Source organism: Nomascus leucogenys, chromosome 1a (genome assembly GCF_006542625.1).
Source record: "Nomascus leucogenys isolate Asia chromosome 1a, Asia_NLE_v1, whole genome shotgun sequence".
In the NCBI taxonomy this organism is placed as follows: Eukaryota; Metazoa; Chordata; class Mammalia; order Primates; family Hylobatidae; genus Nomascus; species Nomascus leucogenys.
In genome coordinates this window covers 29,176,201-29,198,900 of record NC_044381.1, presented here as the reverse complement: position 1 = coordinate 29,198,900, position 22,700 = coordinate 29,176,201, and the positions used below count along the sequence as shown (strand labels likewise).

Sequence of the window (22,700 nt, the reverse complement as noted above, 5' to 3'; positions counted from 1 at the left end):
AGGACTATTATAGGTCCTGGTTATATACTGATCAATACATAGAATTTAAAATCTAGTAGAGGGCCGGGCATGGTGGCTCGCGCCTATAATCCCAACACTTTGGGAGGCCAAGGTGGGTGGATCACTTGAGGTCAGGAGTTCGAGACCAGCCTGGCCAACATGAGGAAACCCCGTCTCCCCTAAAAATACAAAAATTAGCCAGGCGTATAGTGGTACATGCCTGTAATCCCAGCTACTCGGAAGCTGAGGGACGAGAATTGGTTGAATCTGGGAGGTGGAGGTTGCAGTGAGCTGAAATAGCACCACTGCACTACAGCCCAGACGACAAAGCGAGACTCTGTCTCAAAAACAAAAACAAAAAAAAACCTAGTAGAGAAGGCAGTTTTGTATCCCTCTTTTCACTTGGTGTTACATTATGAGCATTTCTTGTTTTGTTAAAACTTTTCTAACTATGGTTATACAACTGTTGTGTCATTTATTTGATCAATCCTCAGGTTTTCTGTTTTTTACAGTTGAGCTGTGCTCAATTTTTTACTAACCTAAAGTTTGTATTTGTGTATAAATCTTGCCCACATCAATCTTTACTTCCTGAGGCCAGAATCCTAGAATTAGAATTAATTAGGGTTCTTGATGTGCATTGCCAGATTGCTTTCCAGAAAGATATATTTTTAATAATGTAATATTTATAATATTTCAAATGACTTTAAGAACCATAAAAGATAAATACATTTTTTTAATTGAGAAATTCAGAAAAGAGAAAAATAAGAGGAAGAGAAATCTTCTGGGTTTCTAACATTTTAATAAAAATGTTCTTTAGTTTTTCTTTCCTAAAAATATAGTCCTGATCATAGAATACAGCAAATCTTTTGAAAAGAGTTTTTCATTACAATTCAATGGCTGCTAGCATGCAGAATTTGTTTCTAATCAGGTAGTTCAACTAATAGATCATAATAAACATTATAAAACATGATGCCAGAAATGAATTGTTCATATACATAGCAACTTGAATGAATCTTGAGGGAATTATGCTGAGTGAAAAAATCTAATCCCAGAAGATTAATTCCATTTATATAATAGAAATGACAACAGGGCTGGGCTCTGTGGCTCACGCCTATAATCCCAACACTTTGGGAGGCCAAGGAGGGTGGATCGCTTGAGCCCAGGAGTCCAAGACCAGCTTGAATAACATGGCGAAACCCCATCTCTACAAAAAAATACAAAAATTCTCCTGGCATGGTGGGGTGTGCCTGTATTCCCAGCTACTCGGGAGGCTGAGGTGGAAGGATTGCTTCAGCCCAGAGGCAGAGGCTGCAGTGAGCTGTGATCACACCGCTGCATTCCAGTCTGGGTGACAAAGCAAGACTCTTTCTCAAAAATAAAAAAGGTGAAATGACAACAGTATGGAAATGGAGAATGGATTTGTGGTTAGAGATCGGGTTGAGGAGGAGGGGAAATAGCTACAAAATAACAAAGTGAAGGGTTCCAGTGATGATGGATATATTCTGCATCTTCACAGTATCAATGTCAATATCATGGTTGTGACATTGATATGCTATAGTTTTACAAGATGTTATCATTGAAGGAAACTGGGTAAAGGGTACATGGAACCATTCTACTATTTCTTACAACTGCATGTGAATTCACAATTACCTCAAAATTTTAAATTCAACTTTAAAACTCTGAATTTAAAAATAAAAAAAGACGGGGCTGGGTGCGGTGGCTCACGCCTGTAATCCCAGCACTTTGGGAGGCCGAGACGGGCGGATCACGAGGTCAGGAGATCGAGACCATCTTGGCTAACACAGTGAAACCCCTTTTGTACTAAAAATACAAAAAATTAGCCAGGCATGTTGGCGGGCACCTGTAGTCCCAGCTACTCGGGAACCTGAGGCAGGAGAATGGCGTGAACCCAGGAGGCGGAGCTTGCAGTGAGCTGAGATTGCGCCACTGCACTCCAACCTGGGGGACACAGCAAGACTCCGTCTCAAAAAAATAAATAAATAAAAATAAAAAATAAAAAAAGACATCATTATGGGTTCCATTTGTATGGTACTCTAATAGTTTTTATGGAATGTGAATTAGATCTGTAAGGGACCTTAGCTCTTCTAGTTTAGTGACTTGTAACATATGGTCACTGGCCAACAGGGTCCTAAAGGTAAGAATAGAGATTTATAACCCAATTTAAATGTTTGTAAGTATTGATATTTGTCCTAATAAAGGTATCCCAAAACCCCTCAATCTCAAATTTCTTTGCTTCTGTGTGAAATTATTTCACCTCCATTTGGTAATATCTTTTCTCACACTAATTATATCTTCTAGTTGACAATTTATTTGACTTTGGTTAGTAAAAATTGAGAATATGAATTATTACTTATAAATGCTATTTTATTGGTAAATAATATCTTTCAAAATGTAGGTTCTCTAGAGAAAGAGCATCGTAAATGTTGCACTAAAAAGAAAGGAAGGGAGAGAGGGAGAAACATTGCCAGGCATTGCATTAAATACTTTTAGAATGCTTATTTTAACAATCATGGGATGTATGTATTATTATGTCTCTTTTAAAGATGGAAAAACAGGCTCCAAATGGTTAAATGAACTTGCTTAGAGTTACAAAACTAAGTACTAATTCTGTAATTCAAATCTACATCTTTCTGACTCCAAAACTAGTATCCTTTCCTTCCTGCTTCCCACATCCTACCTAAAGCATGAATCTCTTCTACGGCATTCCAGTAATTTATCCTCTAGAACAGGAATGTCTATTTTTTTCTTTTTTTTGAGACGGAATCTTGTTTTGTGCCCAGGCTGGTCTTGAAGTCCTGGGCTCAAGCAATCCTCCTGCCTCAGCCTCCCGAGTAGCTGGGACTGTAGGTGTAGCTACCATGCCCAGCTAGGGATCTCCTAACTTATAAAGTCATGCGCCCTATTAAGAAAAAAGTTTGATCACAGTTGTTCAATATATTTACATTTATTTATCAATTTTATATATATATATATATATAGCTGTTACTAATATATGCCTTATAAAGCATACTAAAGAAGACATTTTAAATGTATGAGAAATATAATAGAAGTCCCAGGTGATCCTGTTAAATACTCACTAGGATGTGGGTACTCTACCATGGAGATCAGTGATACAGACCAGTGCTTCTTGAGACATAGGCTTTATCAGCACCTGGGATACTTTTTAAATGCAAACTACTGGGCTTTTTCATGGATGCAGCCAACCAGACTCTGGGATTAGGGCCCAGGAATCTGCATTCTTAGCCTTTCTACAGTTTGAGAACCATTAATGTATCTGCTTGAATAAGTGCATAACACTCTTTCATTATATTTGGGAATAACTACTACTTTTTTTGGCTAAACATCACTAATTGTTGAAGTTATCTCTTGCATGAGAATATCTAACCTTCCATCTCACCAGCTTTTTGTCTCAACATCTAGTTTGTTTGAGCCATACCTTTTTTCTATAACTAACTTTACCATTTCAAATGGGTTTAACTTTTAATGGCATGGTGAGAGCATGAAGAACCTCAGCCCTCCAATAGGGTGAATGTGCAAGATTTGGAGAGTATAGGAAATAACTCACTCTAAAATTGAAACCAGGAGAGTGGAAGAAAATGGAAGTAATGACCGGGCGTGGTGGCTCACGCCTGTAATCCCAGCACTTTGGGAGGCCCTGGCGGGCAGATCACCTGAGGTCAGGAGATCGAGACCAGCCTGGCCAACATGGTGAAACCCTGTCTCTACTAAAAAATACAAAAAAAAATTAGCCAGGTGTAGTGACGAGCGCCTGTAGTCCCAGCTACTTGGGAGGCTGAGGTGAAGAATTGCTTGAACCCAGGATGTGGAGGTTGCAGTGAGCCAAGATCATGCCACTGCACTCCAGCCTGAGTAACAGAGCAAGACTCTGTCTCAACAAAAAAAAAAAAGAAGAAGAAAAAGAAAAGAAAATGGAAGTAATTAACCATCTATGGAAATAACCCCAGAAAATAAGTCACTATAAGAGAAGATTCATAAGTGTGTTGCTACAAAAATGGTGGGGAGTCTTCCAAAGCTTGGGCAGACCCAGATTTGCTCCCTAGAAGCATCTGAGAGAGGGATCAATTTATAGCTTAACCAATGTATCATCTAATGCATTTTAACTCCTAGTTAAGACAATGGTGAATGAGAAATGCCTTGATGTTGATAAATATTGGAGAAAATGCCAAAGAAGAATTCTCAGTCTGCCTATTCTTAATACTAGACAAGAAGAGGCTGCCATGATTCTAGGGGTCTCTTTTTTCCCTTTACTTAAAGCCTTATACAAGACAAAATAAAGGGCTGGGAAAGAGTGTGTCTAGAATTCAGTAGAATCCATTACTGCTGTGGGTCAATATCCACATATTTCTGAGTTTTTATCTGGAAAGAGCACTGGAGTTGACATCATAAGACCATTATTTGAGTAGGATCTATTCTTTTTTTCTACTCTTATGACCTTGACCTTGGGTCTACTCTTTTTTTTCTACTCAGGTCGGTTGGCATCTCTAAGTATGTTTCCCAGTCTATAAAATGGGATGATAATATTTGCCATAGACCATTCATAGGGTTATTGAAAAGCTGGAATAAAATGTATTTTAAAAACCACAAAAAATTTAAAATGCTGCATGTGAAATGATGAAGCATCAGAGTGGGTGGTTCTTGACAATAACTAAATTGGCTATTTCTTTTATTCTTTTAGCATGGATGTTTTTGGCAACCTCTTTCTTCACAGAGAGTCCAAATATACACTTTATGGCAAATTATATTAAATTTACCACATATTCTATGTGAAATAAAATATGAAACACAGAAAAAGTTCTAAGACTATAGATTTTTCTTGCAGAATTATTTATATCTGAAAAAAATATAAATCTCCAACAGTAAGAGAATGGTTAAATGTATTTTAAATCACTCATAAAATGAAATTATGTAGCTGAGTAAATATGAAGCACTTATGATGATAATTCTCTATATATTAATGAAAAGCTTATAGTGATTTGTTTATATAATACTATTTCATATATGTGAAAATGCTTAGAAGAAAATACATACCATTACACTGAAATATCACTTTTTTTCTGAGTGCTAAGAGTGTGTAAATTTTTTCTAAAGTATGCATACATTTATCTTAAAAATTGCCACAGATTCTAAATAGGTTAAGTTTTAGGGTGCAGCATAGCATTTGGAAAACTTAATTATCTTTAAACCAGAATCATTTAAAGTATGATTTTAAAATTTATATTGTATGATAAGCATGTATAACTCTAGGTGTATATGAGAATATGTGGATTATATTTCCTCATTTGAGATGGAATGGCCTCATGCAACCATCATTTATAAATAGTAGAATTTTAAGTCTGCAAATGGTGAAAAAAGAGTGGCTTTCTTCAGTAGGATATTAAATGTGATCTTTGTTCTCTCTGCTTCAGGTGCTGATAGTCTGCAGCACAGGTTTAGCTGGGATTATGCTGCTCAACTACCAGCAGGACTACACAGTATGGGTGCTGCCTCTGATCATCGTCTGCCTCTTTGCTTTCCTAGTCGCTCATTGCTTCCTGTCTATTTATGAAATGGTAGTGGATGTATTATTCTTGTGTTTTGCCATTGATACAAAATACAATGATGGGAGCCCTGGCAGAGAATTCTATATGGATAAAGTGCTGATGGTAAGTACCTCAAATGCCCTTTCCTATTTTAGGGATAAAAATACCAATAAAAATATTTTGTAAAACATTCTCTATATTTAATTCACATTATATGCAACTGAGTAATTTAGAATTAACCCCGTAGCACTGACTCATGAATGAAGTTAATCTTGGGTAAGTCAGGGAGGAAGGCTTCTTGGCATGGACAAGATCATTTCAGATCCACCTAGCTAGAGCAGTACTCATTAATAGTCCTAAGTTCACCCTATTCCTGCTGCCCCTCTCTCTGCAGTTAGATAGATTTGAATTGACTTTTTAAACTAGCTTCTAGCCTTTTCCTGAAATGGGGCGCAAAGACAAAATATCCTGTTTCCCAGGTCCTAGTGCCTACCTGTCTTTCTCTGTCCACCACTGCCCCAAACATTACTGCTGTCAACCCTGGTTAAAACTCATCATCTTAAATATGGTAGGCCAAATTGAAAGCATTTTGTGATGAATACTGATAACAGACCCATGACTGATAGAGTGTATAGTTATTTATTAGTCAAGATCTGAACCTTTACACAGATATTATATGCAGATTTTTCATATTAGAACCTCAATTAAATTTCTTTAAAAATTTGAAAACCTTATTAAATGGCTTAAGTACCGTTATAATCAGTGTTAAATGTTGCCAAAGTAAAGATGCTTTCTAAATAATAGTAGTTTGCCATTAAGCTATGAAATATTTCTATCTCAAAATGGGTAATACTGAATACTAAGCATTATACATTAAAATAACAAGTCATTTTCCAGGAGCATATTTTATCCAGTTAAATCTAAAATAAGTGTATTAATAAATAAGCTAGATTTTTTTTTTTTTTTTTTTTTTTTTTTTTTTTTTTTTTTTTGAGACAGAGTCTTGCTTTGTCACCCAGACTGCAGTGCAGTGGCATGGTCTCGGCTCTGCAACCTCCACCTCCCAGGTTCAAGCAGTTCTCCCTCAGCCTCCCAAGTAGCTGGGATTACATGCGTGCACCTCCACTCCTGGCTAATTTTTTATTTTTAGTAGAGACGGGGTTTTGCCATGTTGGCCAGGCTGGTCTTGAACTCCTGTCCTCAGGTGATCTGCCTGCCTCAGCCTTCCAAAATGCTGGGATTACAGGTGTGAGCCACCATGCCCAGCCTAGATTTTTTTTTTTTTTCAATAGCAAGAATTCCAAATGATTTAGCTGACCTATTTGGCATTGATTTTCTCTTTTTCTGGCAACATCAGCTAAATTATAGACATTTTCTTAATGTCTAAACTAATTCTAACTGGTTATTTTCTTAATGGAATTTGATCATGATTATTGCATCTCTTTTGTGATTAAAACATTTAGAAGAGTGTTACTGTTTTTTAAGTCACTGATCAAAAGCAGAGTAAAAAATAACTGTTTTCCACCCTTCAGTTTTCTCTGTAGGAATGGTGAGGATATTTAATGAAGGAGTGCCCCGTAAATGTTGACCGAATAGAAATGTTCCCTTTCGGCATATTCCCATTTCGACTACTACTAACCATAGGTTCTGGTTGATACACCCTGTCTTCCTGCTTTATGAAGTAATGTCATGGTCAGATTGACACTTTTTTAAAAAGAGTAGTTTGTTTATGGTTTGGTTAAGAAACAAAGCATTATGTGCTTAGCAATATCAATGTGTTCTTTTACCTTCTATGGCTATTTAAAAGTGGAGGCTTATGAAGTAACATGTTCTTGTTGTTTCATTTAACCTTGATGTAGAAAAAAACAACAACAACAAATAAAATGATATTCTGAGTATGAGAAAATAGCCTCTTAAAAATGTTAGGTATTTTCTCTTCCAGATAGAACTAACATTATCTCTTGGAGCCTTAGTAAGATTGTCACAATGAATGGATGGAAAGAAGACTTTTTTAATCAGCGGATTGCTGAGTCCATTCCTACAAATTTAGCAGCTCTCATGTGTGATACTAAACATTATTTATTGCTATGTTTTTAGGCCATCCATTTACCAAGATTGAGTCAAAAATGTAAATGTTCTTTAGAATTCCATCTACTAACAAATCTGAAAGGACCCAGGAATTTATTCAATATGGTCCATATTTTGCAGGAGTTTGTGGAAAACAGTAGGAAAGCAATGAAAGAAGCTGGTAAGGGAGGCGTCGCTGATGCCAGAGAGCTAAAGCCGATGGTAGGTGGAGATGAGGAGGTGGCTGCCCTCCAAGAATTTCACTTTCACTTCCTCTCTCTCTCTGTCTTCACTGACTGCACTTCTTCAGGAGAAGCTTTTGTTATCTGTATCACGCAGGACGTGCTGCTCTTTCTGTTTGTGTGCTTACCCATCACTTGGATGGCAGAATTCTTGTCACAACTGAGACCACCTTCTGTAAAAGTAAGCTGAAAGGAACAGCATCCTCGTCAGTGCTCGGCGGGGCGGGTGGGGGATGATAGTTTTTTCCCTAAGGTAAAACTGCTGTTGCTCTTGTTTCCTTTTTAACTGTCAGTATTTGGCTTTCATTAGACTGAACATTTTGGTATACACTAGAACTGACGGTTTGATTTTTATCATTTTGGAAGGTGATCATAGCAATTCCTTTCAACTTGCTAAAATTCATACTCCCCCTTTTAAAAATATGGTTCTGTTTACATTGCTGTCCTTTTCCCTTGGCTGACTTTTTCTTCTGTTGCCTAGGTTGTACTTTCTTTGTTTCTTAACCTATTTTTCAGTAGCAAACAAGGCTGTTTTCATCAATACCCACATTCCCACTCAGTGAGACAATCTAGTCTTCTCCCAGTTTAATTGTGAGATGGATAAATTATTTCTGGTAATTGATATTATATATGTATATATACACAAATATATCTCTCTACTCCACTTTTATTTGAAAAAAGCAGCTTAATGAGTGTAAGAGAACCTTGAGCTGCTTTTCACATGGGTATTGTCACTATAGTGTAGCAACAGATGCCTCTATCATATATTGGTCTAATTACTTCCTAATTTAAACACGTATTTTTTTAAATAACATGTTTATTTTCAAATATTATATAATTGCCTGCATCCTTAAATAATTTTAAACAATGTGTCCCCTGACTGCATATAATGTTCAAAAGTGTGAGGTAAGGACTTTCCTTTCTGTCTTCCTTATGCTTTAATAAGTGATTTGATTTATAGCAAGTTTGTCCAACTTGCTGCCTGTGGGCCGCATATGGCTTAGGAAGGCTTTCAACACAAATTCGTAAACTTTATTAAAACATGAGATTTTTTGCCTTTTTTTTTTAAGCCCATCAGCTATCCTTAATGTATTTTGTATGCGGCCTGAGACAATTCTTCTTCCAGGGTGGACTGGGGAAGCCAAAAGATTGGATACCCCTGATTTGTAGGTTTCCAACTTTAAAATATATAGTATAAAATAAGTTCATTTAAGTAGGCTGGGCAAGGTGGCTCATGTCTGTAATCCTAGCACTTTGGGAGGCCGAGGCAGGTGGATTGCCTGAGCTCAGTAGTTTGAGACCAGCCTGGGCAAAACGGTGAAACCCCGTCTCTACTAAAATACCAAAAAAAAAAAAAAAAATTAGCTGGGTATGGCGGCATGTGCCTATAATCCCAGTTACTTGGGAGGCTGAGGCAGGAGAATTGCTTGAACCTGGGAGGCGGAGGTTGCAGTGAGCCAAGATCGTGCCATTGCATTCCAGCCTGGGCAACAGAGCGAGACTCTATCTCAAAAAGTATATATCTATATATATACATATATAGATATATATATATGATATAAAATAAGCTCATTTAATTAAGAGTAAAGGAAATAGGTTTATTTATGGAGGGAGGCAGAGAGGCTATATGTATATTCAAACTAATCATGTATTCAACCTAAGTTAAAGCCTCAATAAAATATTTAGATATAAATCCTTTCCTCTGTAACTCTTTCCAGTGCCTATCTTGGTGTTACTCTTACTTAATAGCATGAATAATTATAAAATCAAATTTAAATGTTTAGATCCCAGAGCACAGATCACTCTAGTACCCACATAGCTCTGAATTTTAAGTTTGCATCACCTAGACATGGATTGCTTGGGCAGATGGAAGCTCACCAGCAATCTTCCCGTCAGGTTCCATGCCTGCCCTCCACACCTTTCTGCATCCCTCTTATTTCACAAAGGCTGAGGAGGGCAGCAGTGGAGATTCTGCCAACCCTATGGCAACATGGAGAAATGAGGAAGGCTTCCTTCCTTCTACTGCTTGGTAGTCCTAATTGTTCAGCAAATCGATTCTAAGCCCAAAACTTAAAAAGACATATGAAATCTTAAAATATAAACCAAGCTTTTCCCCCTTTTCTGTCTTTCCAGTGATTGAAGCTTTCATTACATCACTCAGTAATAAGCATTTAAAGAAAGGGAGAAATATTTCGAGGTTGAAGACTAGGTAATTTGGCCATGAGTTGGCACAGATTTCTATAGTATTCTTTAATGAATGGTAGATGAATTATAGTAGATCAGAATGCAAGTATACTTTCCTTACCTAAACTCCTTATTTATAGGTAATAATCCTGGGAGAATTGCCCAGGTTATGTGGCATTCTACCAGATGCCAAATATTTTAGAAAGAGTTCTTTCCTATTAGTATTTTCAGTTTTGAAATAGTGTCCCTTACTTCAAACAATGCATTAAAATCTTCATTTAATTTTTGCTTTCATTTTATGTTGTTCATCAGTTCATTGCTTGCACATTAATGGCAAAAACCCTCTGCTGCATCCCAAAATACATCTTCTATGTGCATTGTTCTGGTGCTTTGGACATTGTAGCATTGGGTCCCTAAGAATGATGTTTTAAATGGTTAAAAAGCTCCCACAAGACAAGTGTGAAATGCTGCTCACAGAGTAGTTTTATTTTTTCGGCACCTCAGTACCTACTTTATTTCTCTTCCATAGTATGCATGATTAGAGTTGGCCCCTACTAACGCCGTTCCTTTGCATGTGTTTCCAAAAAACTATTTGAGAAATTTCTACTGAAAGTTTGGGGATTGATAGAATTTAGGATTGCTTATTTGTATTTGCTTGATATAATTCACATATTGTTGCTGTAGATGAAAGTTCAACTATAAAAGAGCATCATGCCTATTTTGCAATAGCTCTAGAAACATTGCTGCTGTTTGAATTCACTATCTTCCTCCCTCCTCAATGAGATATTTTAATTTAGGCTTCATTTTTAGCATATAAAATAATGTTCAGTAAAATGAGGTTTTATATTTTCCTTTTGACAGGAGATCATTGAACTAAACATGAGAACTTCCAGTTTTGTTCTTGAACTTTTCCCTGAGAGAGGCGCACTAGTTAAGGAAACTTTAAAGATTTATGAATTTTTTTATGATTCTTTGAAAGTGATTTTGGAAAAATGTACCAAAAGTGAGAAGAGGTTTAGGAAAGAGATTTTCTGACTGTCTGCTTGCTATCATAGAGGAAAGAACTTAAAGAGAAAAGGGAGGAAAAATCCTAGACACTGTAGGAACGTGGGCTAGAGAAGTATGCTCTGTGTATCTCAGAGATGATCCTGGAGAAAGTGTGACTTTCAACATTCATAAGAATTTCAGCTCCAGGAATTCAGGGGAGAAGGATTCTTAGTCCATTTTGCCGTCTTGCTGTTTGTGACCATGTGTATATTTGTAACATCATTCATGATCTCCTTTTAATGGTAATTGTCTAAGATTATACTCTGTATGACTTTGTTTTCTAGGCTTCGGGAGCAAGTTCTGCTTGAACCTAGCCGACGGTTATGGAAACCCATTGACATTCCAAAACAATATATACACATAACTATGTATTTGTGTGTGTGGGTGTGTGTATATATGTATATGTATGTGTGTATATATGTATATGTATATACACACACACACATAAATCAGCCAAAATCAGAGAAAAGGAACAGGGATTTAATACCTTTTTTATGCTTATTTTTGTCAAACATGTACTCCTTTCATACGGGTGGCTTTTACAAGGCAACTTCCGTCATTTAATGTTTTCAACTGTAATTGTCTTAATGGAAATGTTAAAATTCATATGTGATTAACATTTTTAATAACTTAGAGGAGATTTTATCTTTATTTAAAAATAGGTAAAATTATTGTACCAAATTATGTCTAAAGTTTATTCAGGGGTAATTTCCCTGATGTGTGTATAAAATCAAGATCTTATTTTACTGATGCATAAGTCCTAGTGGGTCAAGACTAGGCATATGCTTTCAGATAAATAAGGAATTACTCCAATCAGTTTTCCCCAATCAAAGAAGCCATGTCATTTTACTTTTAGAAACATACAAGTGGGCCCAATATGGGAATTTTCATAATAGTTCATACATTTGTCAGCCAACATTAAAAGGTAACCAACTCCTCAGGTATTTGTAGTTTACCCTAACGCTTCTTTAAAAGAAAGTAGGTAAAAAAAGAAAAGGGTAGATAATCTTTCGTATGCAAACTTTTCCCTTATATTTTGTCTTTCTTTCCTTTATTGACTTTAGTAGCATCCTCCACACATTTGTGTGCCTGATTTGAAAGGAAGCTGGGGCACCCAGCGAGTTTAGCCTTTAAGTTTCTGTGTATTGATTTGCAGATTAAGTAATGCTGGGAGGAATAAAGAAGGGACAGAAACATGGAACATAAAGCATTGAAAATTCCGGTGCTTGGGCTTCGGCTTCAGAGTAACGTCAGTGGCTTAGGGTTAAACGGCCATTTTATTCAAATGCTTGCTATACAATCTGAAAACACACTGGCAGGTGCTCCTCTCCTTGGCAATTCTTTGAGTATCCAGAGTTCTACGATGTTTAACTGAAGAATTGGCTAATGTTTCGATCCTCCAGTGTGACTGTTGTTTTTGTTTGGGGGTGGGTTTGGGGTTTTTTGCTTTTTTATTCCTGAAGCTTACCAGATATGAATGGCTAATATTCCATTGTTCTGCTTATTGTAATGGTGAATGCTTTAAGAAAAAAAAGTGTAATTTGCTAAGAATAATTCATGATCTGTTTATGCGATAACTCCTTTTTGTTACAATTTTTTTAAAAAAAGCTATTTTTGTTAATGTAAAGTAAATATTTCAGAGCAAATTTTTTAAACTTATTGCACTAAATACAGGCTCTGTACAAAAAAAAAAAAGCCTCAGCATTTTATCATTCCATGGAAGGAGAATCTTTTGAAAGAAAGCATTGCCTCCTACCAGAACTAGACAGTGAATTAGATCGGTATTATGGAAATGCATACAGGTAATGTCACTAGGGCTTAATAAGCAGCTGTTTGCTAATGTGCTTCCTTTCAAAGGGTTGGACCTTTAAATTGCTGCAAAAGGTAAATTGTATTTTTTTTTTAAGTATTGGTGTTCTTTACTCTAGCTAGGCTAAAATTTGCTAAATGCCTTGGTTTCTTTTAAAAGTTCATGTAATATTTCTGATTTTTCAGAATATTTGCAATAAGAGTCTGGATTTTAAAAAACACATACATACACACAATTGAGAGCTCATGTCTTAGCAAGATCTGGGAAACCAACACTGCGAGAGTAGCTATTTTGAAAGAATAATTCTCCAGAAGTTAACATCTAACATCTAGTATCACCAAACAGTATCGCTGTTCTCTTTTATTCATTTGAAATGGAATAAATATAATTATGTAACTAACAATTGTCCAAATAGATGAGAGAGCAAATCATGTGAGAAAATTCAGAATACCATCTGTTTCATAGCCACACAGATTTTGGACTTTCACAAACATTGGGAACTAAATTTAGAATTGGCAAAAGTCTAGAAGATGGGTATCAAAACAGAAGACATTCCAGGAGCTAGCAACTTTAAGAGGTGTCCCTCCAAAGTGACCTGATGGAAGTCCTGAACTTGGAAATTAGGTTCTACTCACTTGGACATCCCTGCATCATGGACTGTTGTTGCTCCCTGTTCCATATGCTCGCAATCTCAGCTATTTGGAAGCCACCAGGAATGCTTTCTAATTATCATTTGCAACTAGAACTGTAATCAGAAAGAAATTTTGTATTTTTGTATAACTTGATTGTGTGCCATTTTATATAACAGGTCCTGTTTTACAAATAAATTTTGTTTTACTAACATTGTGTTTAGAAATTATAATCTATGTGTAACCATGTCATTTGAGTTGCAAATTAATTGCCAGGCTGTTTTCCTTAAGTAAATTCATGTGCCATATAGAAATACGCAGAGATGCATTACACAGGCACACACAGAGAGATATTTAATATGTGGAATATCACTCTCTCATGAGCTTGATTCCTTGATTAATTTGATAAAGCCTCACAGAGGATTTTAAGCAATATTTAAATGTGTTGAGGTTATGTTTGGATATTCCTGCTGCCTCTTTTCATTCATTTCAAGTCATTCTTCAGCTAGCTATGGGCTGCCTTATTGCTATTCGCTCACTGCTTCCATCTTCTGCCCAAGTGAGAAGAATAGATGAAGAACAGAAATTTCTCTGTGAAATGTGGATACCCGAATAATTTCATAAATCATTGATTCTGTGTGGTGGTTTTTGTCTTCTTCTGTGGTGAATCTTCAAAACTGCATTCAGGACTCATATTTCTAGAGTTTTAGTTGGGGTCCTCTATTGTCAATTGTAGTAGTGACCAGAGTATCATGGTTTCTGCCATCAGATAATTAAGGCTCTGGTGCAGAATTTAGACTTTCTAAGCTCCTGCCTGAAGAATAAGGTCTTCCATAATATGGAAGAGAAAAGTTATATTTCAGTGTAAATCCAAGAGACCCATCTTCTATGAGAGGCTTACCGGTGCATTAATAATAAAACATTAGCAATTTAGCTAGAGCACTGAGATTGTATAATCCTTGCATGGATGAGCAGAGCTCAAAGCCAGTTGTTCCTTTAAACCATTTAATGCAATGGCTAATGTTCAGGATTAAAGTTTTTATTTTATCCTATAAGATAATTAAGTCCTAAGTCACTACAACTTAAGTAGCTTAACTGTATGTTGGTCCCCAAACTTGTTCCATAATGGTTAAGGAGGAGGCACTTACTGAGTTTATTTTAAAGTTACACTAGAAATGGTTTTCTTTTGTAGAGATGCTGTCTCTCTCTCTTTTTTTTTTTTCCATGAAGGGCATTAAGCTGCTGATTGTAAGTTATTTCCAATACCACTGATCTTGGTATCTGCCAAGGGCTTCCTTGCCTTCCCTGGGCAGTTTTAGGATTTCACCCTGGTAGGGGGTGTGAGGCACTGACCCCTTTATTCTGGACCCAAACTGCTTTAGAGCAGAGTTAATACCTCTCCCTCCGTCTTTAAAACAGCTACAGGAACTGCAGGCACCACATATGTGTGAGGCCATGTCACTGCCCCTGAGGCTTCAATCATTTCCACCATGCACTATCACTAGCTACTAACAGCCATTTTAAGAGATCTCCTAGCCTGCAAGGTAGAATTCTGGGATCAGTTCCAAAACCAGAACTGCCAGTAATGGTGACTTGAATATTTTATTTGATTTTTGGTCAGTAACCTTGTCATTTAAATTGGACTTCCCAATAGCCTTAACATGGCCTCTGAGAAGTTTCCTCCAGAAAGGTCTTTAAGCTTTCACTTTTCAATAAGTAAGTTCTTTACTGCTTTTCTACTACTTTAAAAAACAACAACAACAAATAAAACTCTCAGAGTCTGGAGGCTTATCAGTGCACCTGCCACGGTTAATTTCTGTATTCTTTTCATACATTCCATCTGACAAATAAGAGTGCACTATAATGGCTTGCCTCGAATTGGTAAGAAGTGGTCTGTGAATATATATTGAAAAAATGTGGGTTCATAAGTAAAAGCATAACGCAGATATTTGTGTACTCTGTATTCACAGCATAGGCTGCCTTTTGCTTTAAATGCATATTCATGTATCTTTGTGTACTAAGAATGCATGTTAGCCCTTTTGAAAAGTAGGCACTATTCATACACAGTAGCTCCTTGGAATTAACTCATCTTTGTTAACTTAGTGGCACATAGTCCAAATTTTAAAAAAGCAAGACCCTTGAATATGCCAAGAGAAAATCTAAAGCTAGCAAACTTAAAAAACAAAACAAAAATTACACATGTTGTATACACTTATGAATTTAGAATAGCACACTTTTCCCATTCAGATTTCATACATTTGAGCCAAATTCTTATACTCCACGTTTTAATTTTAAGAGGATAATTTTAATCCAAGATTTAAATCTTTGAAAATATCTTTCTTATAGAAAACTTCAATGCAGTTTTTAAACTTACTGATTTCTGTGGAAAACCTTTCTTTTCTATAGAAATACTATAGTGCCCTTTCTTCCTCCCCATCTCGATTTTGTACGTATAAAGACAAATGATGATTCCGTTTCAATATTGCGTGAACAATTGCCACTTTGTAAATTATATAGACAGAATGTGTTCTAAGGAAATTCATTAGTAAATTTGTGAAAAATATGTGAAATTGTTCGAGACCTATTAGGCTATTCTTCAGTTTTGATGCTGTTTTACAACTTAAATGATTTTCTCCGGGACACGGAGCTTAGAACAATAAAGCTTTTATTAATGGTCTAGTGAAGATCTAGTTGAACATGGAAACATTGTAATTTACAAATGTCTCAGAAATTTCTCACTTTTATTTGCTAAGACCTGAATTTAATATTTGATACTCAAAAACAAGTTATTTTGAAGGGGCAATGGGTCTCTTTGAGCTTAAGAAAGCTATGGACTATCTTTCTTTCAAATGCACATCGCATGTCTGTGAACATTCAAAATGCTCATAAAATTTCAGGGCCCTCAGACTGCCAGCTCCCACCCCTGTACCCCCTCAAGGGCTAATGAATCCAAGTCAAAAGCCTGCTCCAAAGTTGTTCTGATAATGTGTTTTGAAATGAGGAAGTGATTAGGCCTCCACTAGAGATACTTCTGAGATGATGCTTACCACCTTCTGACCTGGAATCATTTTTATAACTTAAAGACTTTATGTAATTTAGTAGCAGGTTAGGGAATAGAAACCACACTAATCTGAAGGAATAACAAGATGATCAACACTGAATCTTCATGACAGTAAGATTTTCTTTCCTTGGAGCTATGAGGGGGTGTGTGTGTGTGTGTGTGTCCTGGGGGTTCTTTGGGGCAAGGTACCAGATTATTTGCAAAGAGCCAAAAAAAAAATCCAAGAAGAATTAAATAGGGAATCCTTGTAATTAATCCATCTACTAAAACACTTGATTCTTTTTACTGTAGCTCAGCTATGACATTATGTGGCTTAGTGTTATCAGTATACTACTGTCTTAAAATATATTTGTCAACATGTCCAGTTCCAACAACAGTTGAAGATGATGATAAATTAGCAAACTCAAGGGTAGTCCATAGTTGGCAAAAAATAAATTTTGTAGAAAGCTGGAGGAGCAGATGCTGAAGGTAGAAATGCAAAAGGTGTTTTTTCTCCCTGCATAAATCAGGGAGCTGTTTTCTGTTTTAGTGTTTTCCAGTCACCCACTAGAGCAGCTTCGGACCACTCTGCCAATAGAACTCCGCCCCCAGTCCCTTGCCTACTCTATCTTCTTTAGGGAAGCATGTGGATTTCTTCACATCTGCACCTTACCATTAGGTAAGGGTGTTGCATCTACATGGAAGGCTCCCTGGGCCCTTGAAAAAGCAGGCAGAAACTCATCAAGGGGTTTGAAGTTCTTGTGAGATTTGATCCCAGTGGCTCATGATTTATAGTCAGGCATCAAACCATTTCCTACATTTTCATGCTGAAGAAAGTGGAAATATCATAACTGGCTGGTGAAGAAAGGAGAAAAGTCAGCTCCCTACCCCGCCCCACACTCCTAGAAAAGTTTGGGGTTTTTTTGTTTGTTTTTGGTGTTTTTTGTTTTTGTTTTTGAGATGGAGTCTCGCTCTATCGCCAGCTTAGAGTGCAGTGGCGCAATCTTAGCTCACTGCAACCTCCACCTGCATCAGCCTCCTGAGTAGCTGGGACCACAGGCATGTGCCACCACGCTCAGCTAATTTTTGTATTTTTAGTAGAGACGGGCTTTCACCACGTTGGCCAGGCTGATCTCGAACTCCTGACCTCAGGTGATCCACCCGCCTCAGCCTCCCAAAGTGCTGGGATTACAGGCATGAGCCACCACGCCCGGCCTAGAAGAGTTTTAATGAACCTTCCACAGTAGTAAATGCAGAGACCACTGGTGGAAATTCCCATATTGGATAGAAAAGGGCCTAAGTCCAGTGTAAGTATCTAAATCTGATATGTCCTTTTGTCACAGAAGTGTAAGACTTCAAGGGAATATTCTGACCTTCGTGTGTGAATCTGATCCACCCATCCTGTCAGCTAGGATTATAATTTGAGCTGTCATTTCAGGAGCATGTATTAAATCATATGAGTAAAAAAAGTAGGCATTGAAAAGAAGACTTGGGAATAATTGGGCAGAGAGAGTGGGTTCCATGGATCATTCTACTTGCCACTAGAAAATGTGAGCTCCTTCATTTACCGTGTTGATAATCAGGTGATGACTTTTTTTTTCATAAATTGTATTAGATACCACACAGGAATGTGACAATAATAGGATGGCTTTGGGGGCTGGTGATTTGAAACAGGGACTGTTAAGTAGATTTTCCCCATCCTCTAGGTTCCTGTAGTCTGTGCTCAGAACTTGCTTTTTGGCCCCTATTGTTTTTGCCTATTTTGATTTTCAGAGATGATCACATGGGGACAGTTAACTTTTCTTCTGCTGTGTTGCCTTAGTGCTACTAGATTGTGTTGTGTTGTTGGAGTTTTCTGACTTCTTCCCTATATAAAGGTACTAAGAGCTCCATAATGAAAGAAGTTGTTATACTTTCTCAGAATATTCTGGACCACTGAATGCACTTCTAATAGGGCTTAAATCTAAAGAAGTTAGTTCAGTGGTTATTAACTGATTTTATTACAGGAGGAAAAAAACTTGAACAAAAAGTCAGGGAGAAAAGTGTGAAGGGCATCAAGCAAAATGACAGGGGCTTCAAAAAACAACCAAAGACAAAACCCTATCTTCTGAAGACCAAAGGTCCCACTTTACTTACTGGCTGGCACAGCCTTTCTGAACTCCTTGAGTTTAGAATAGAGCTCCTAGAATAATAAGGTGGCCAAATTTAAAGATCAGTCAATACAGTAGGGACCTGCTATTGATCTCTCAGGCACTGAGTCTTCACATCCAGTGTCAAGCCCAGCCCAGCATATGGGGTGATGTGAGCAGAAAACACACATCAGTGTGTCTTGATTTCTCGCAGCTGTGTAATGTGGCATGAGAAGTATGTTGTGGTGCCACATATTTCTCAATCTGATGACTTTTTGTCTTTTTTTTTTTTTGCCATTTGCATCCTATTTTGTAGTGCCAAAATGAATTTTTGTATCTTGTCTTGTCTTTGTCCATTATAAACTGGAGGATCACAGTTAAGCCTTCCATGAATTCATAGTTTGGAATCATTTACCTTACCATTATTTTGGATTTTTTTCTTATTACAGTGTCACTACACTGTATTCATGTGGGGGAACAAACATGTAGGTGCTTGAACACGCCCCACAGACACAGTCGTAGCCCTAGAATTTGTGACGGTCGTTATTGACACAGTGCAGACTTTACAGATGGAGCATTATGCTCTGAGAGGACTTTAAAAATATGTATATTAAGCAATTAACTTTCTGGAGTTGGAGTTATCAAATCTTGCTGGGAAATTAACTTCCAAGAGCTCTGAATTGGATGGAATTCCATCTGGCTTCAGAGAACAATCAGCCTATATGAAATGGAGCTTTGAAATGTTTTTCTTGTGCAGAAGTATGAACTAGAAAGAAAAGTGCTGATCTAATGCCAAGTTTTCTCTGTGTACTGACTCAGTTGCCAGAATTATAATGAAAACTGTATTTTAGTCTAACAAATGTATAGAATTTTTTATGTAATAAATAAAATTTTATAGGAAAGAATGTTATTGTCTACTGTGTTGTAACACTTCCCCATTTCCAGGGTGGTGACTGATAAAATCATGGGCAACATCTTCGTTTCAGATTAGGTCAGTATGCTGCAAGGGTGCCCCAGAATTTCCCAGCTGTTCCTTTCTGTCTCTCACAGCATGTTCTGGGGGCTTTGGAATAGCAACTATAAATGTACTAAAACCAATTTCTGAAGTACAAAGTTCATCCACTGCCCAGCCAGGCTTCATAGCTGGAGTCTGAGTTGCCATGTGAATGCTAAGATTGCAACTGAACTCAATCACCAGGCAGAGTAGAAAAGCCTTCACTGGGCCGGGCGCGATGGCTCATGCCTGTAATCCCAGCACTTTGGGAGGCCGAGGCGGGCGGATCACAAGATGAGGAGATCGAGACCATCCTGGCTAACACGGTGAAACCCCGTCTCTACTAAAAAAATACAAAAAAATAAGCCGGGCGTGGTGGCGGGCGCCTGTAGTCCCAGCTACTCTGGAGGCTGAGGCAGGAGAATGGCCTGAACCCAGGAGGCGGAGCTTGCAGTGAGCCAAGATCGCGTCACCGCACTCCAGCCTGGGGGTCAGAGCGAGACTCCGTCTCAAAAAAAGAAAAAAAAAAGAAAAGAAAAGCCTCCGCTGGACAGTGTCCATCATGGAAAACATTCATTGTGCCTGGTGCAGTGCCCTGCACATGAATTGGAGCCTGGATCTGTAATGAGTTTAGTGCGTTTGTGAAACTGTGTGTGGTGTGCCATCATTTAGGCAGTAGCTGTGCCCCATTTAAAGTTTAGAAAAATCAAGCTTTTTAAAAACCGATACTTTTGGGTAATATTAGGGACTAAGGAAGGGATGTTCTTCTTAAGTGGAAGACCTTTTGCAATACCGTAAACCTCTCCTGATTTGTTTTGTTATTTTGGATTTTTCTTGAGAGGCTGCACTGTAAACTGCCTTTTATTAGCAAATGTGAGTTGATGATAGTTCTGGTTGTTTACACCATCCTGCCAAAAAGAGTTGTTACAGAATAATTGTGAGGAGTCTTAAACACTGGAGGAATTTGAGATTCTGTAGAATATTAACCAATCTGGACTGTTCTTTCTTTTTTTGAGTGGTTCTGATGCAGATTTACGTAATTTCTATTATATAGACCACCTAATGATTAAAGAGCCTGTGAAAAGCCTCACATCTGAAAGGTACCTGAAAGTCTTTTCTTTCTGTTTGACTGTGGAAAGTGTACTCTGTATTTAACCTCAAACTGAAGGAAATAAAGAAAATCTAGAGGATCTTTCGGGAGGCACAAAACTTACGCACCCTATCTTAATATGTAAGTAGTGATTAAAATTTTAGCTGCTTTAAATACCTGTACAGCTCAAAACTCTTACAGATGTTGAAGGGTTCAGAAAGAAGCCAGTACCTCGAGAGGCTCTTTGGCCTCATATCTTTGATCAGATGCTGTGGAACTAACCCAGTGTGTTTCTGCTTCTACCAGGGGTGTCCAACCTTTTGGCTTTCCTGGGCCACACTGGAAGAGGAAGAATTGTCTTGGGCCACACATAAAATACACTAACACTAACCATAGCTGATAAGCTAAGAAAAAAAAAAAAAATCACACACACAAAAAATCTTTTAAAAAAGTATACGAATTTGTGTCAGGCTGCATTCAAAGCCGTCCTGGGCTGCATGCGTCTCGCGGGCCGTGGTTTGGACAAGCTCTACACATTGTTTTTTTACTTGTGGCAAGTAGTAGTGAAAATAAGAAATGCTTTATGCTTTTAATTTGATGTGCCTCATTTACTGTCCCAATTCCAAGAAAAATAATTTTAGCAGATTCACCCAGGTTAAATTTAGGATTCCAGAAAAAGTAAAGCTAAGCTATTAGACCATTTCATGGGCTTATCAGCAATTTCAATAGAAATCTTAAAGCGCTCTAGGTACTTACAAGCTCCCTGGCTAGGACTGTCAGACTAGAGAGGCAACAGTAAGGAACTGCCTTCAAGGCAAAACAAAGTGGCTTTCAGTCAGTCTCGGGTTGCATCCCGTAACCTCACACTGGGAGACAGGTCATTAGGTATTTAAGGTTGGTCTACTCGTAACTCCATCTTCCAGAAAGGATTCTCACAGCTTTCAACAAAATAAAACAATTTTAACACACACACACAAGTTGTGTAATAAGCAAATTGAAAAAAAATTGAGAAAAGGAGATTAGCTATGTAAGAATCCCAGGCTAGGCATATGACTAAATTCCAAGCTTCCTGTCAGTCCTGTCAAAGAGGAAATCAAGAAAGGTACATATTTAATGTTAAATTTTAAAAAGCATAAATAAAAGTTCAATAGGAAGGACTGGGCAGGCATTCACAATGATGTAAATAATATTTAATACATTGGATTAATGTTTATAATATAGTTAGTGAAGAAAGCAGGCACTCAAGCAATGCATGATCTCATTTATATGAAATAAATTTTCTTACACATCTTAAAATCAAGGTATAATAGGTGCTCTCTCAGTCCTGTAGGCACTGGTAGTTAACTGGTTAATTGAAAAATTGGGTTAAGGAGGAGAATCATTAAAAATGAAAATTGTTGGCCAGGTGCAGTGGCTCATGCCTGTAATCCCAGCATTTTGGGTGGCCGACGTTGGCAGATCACCTGAAGTAAGGAGTTTGAGACCAGCCTGACCAACATGGAGAAACCCCATCTCTACCAAAAATACAAAATTAGCCGGGCATGGTGTCACCTGCCTGTAATCCTAGCTACTCAGGAGGCTGAGGCAGAACTGCCTGAACCTGGGAGGCAGAGGTTGTGGTGAGCCGAGATTGTGCCATTGCACTCCAGCCTGGGCAGCAAGAGTGAAACTCTGTCTCAAAAGAAAAAAAAAGGCTGGGTGCAGTGGCTCGCACCTGTAATCCCAGCACTTTGGGAGGCTGAGGCGGGTGGATCACCAGATCAAAAGATCGAGGCCATCCTGGCCAACATGGTGAAACCCTGTCTCTACTAAAAATACAAAAATTAGCTGAGTGTGGTGGCGTATGCCTGTAGTCCCAGCTACTCGGGAGGCTGAGGCAGGAGAATTGCTTGAACCAGGGAGGTAGA

General features: G+C 37.7%; 1 protein-coding gene across 4 annotated transcripts in view; it reads left to right on the top strand.

The window, feature by feature from the left end:
- The window catches only part of SLC44A1 (solute carrier family 44 member 1), a 201,939-nt gene that overhangs the window by 140,743 nt on the left and 38,496 nt on the right, over positions 1-22,700 (top strand). The window contains exons 14-16 of one of the 4 annotated variants that reach the window (XM_030826457.1): positions 5,448-5,684; positions 7,770-7,850; positions 11,386-13,754. In XM_030826457.1, the coding sequence (XP_030682317.1) occupies positions 5,448-5,684; positions 7,770-7,850; positions 11,386-11,409 (342 nt within the window). In that variant the 3' untranslated portion in view covers positions 11,410-13,754. Of the gene's footprint in view, positions 1-5,447; positions 5,685-7,769; positions 8,971-11,385; positions 13,755-22,700 lie in introns of those variants that run through there. The other 3 variants (XM_030826551.1, XM_030826507.1, XM_030826410.1) reach the window with 3 other exon arrangements.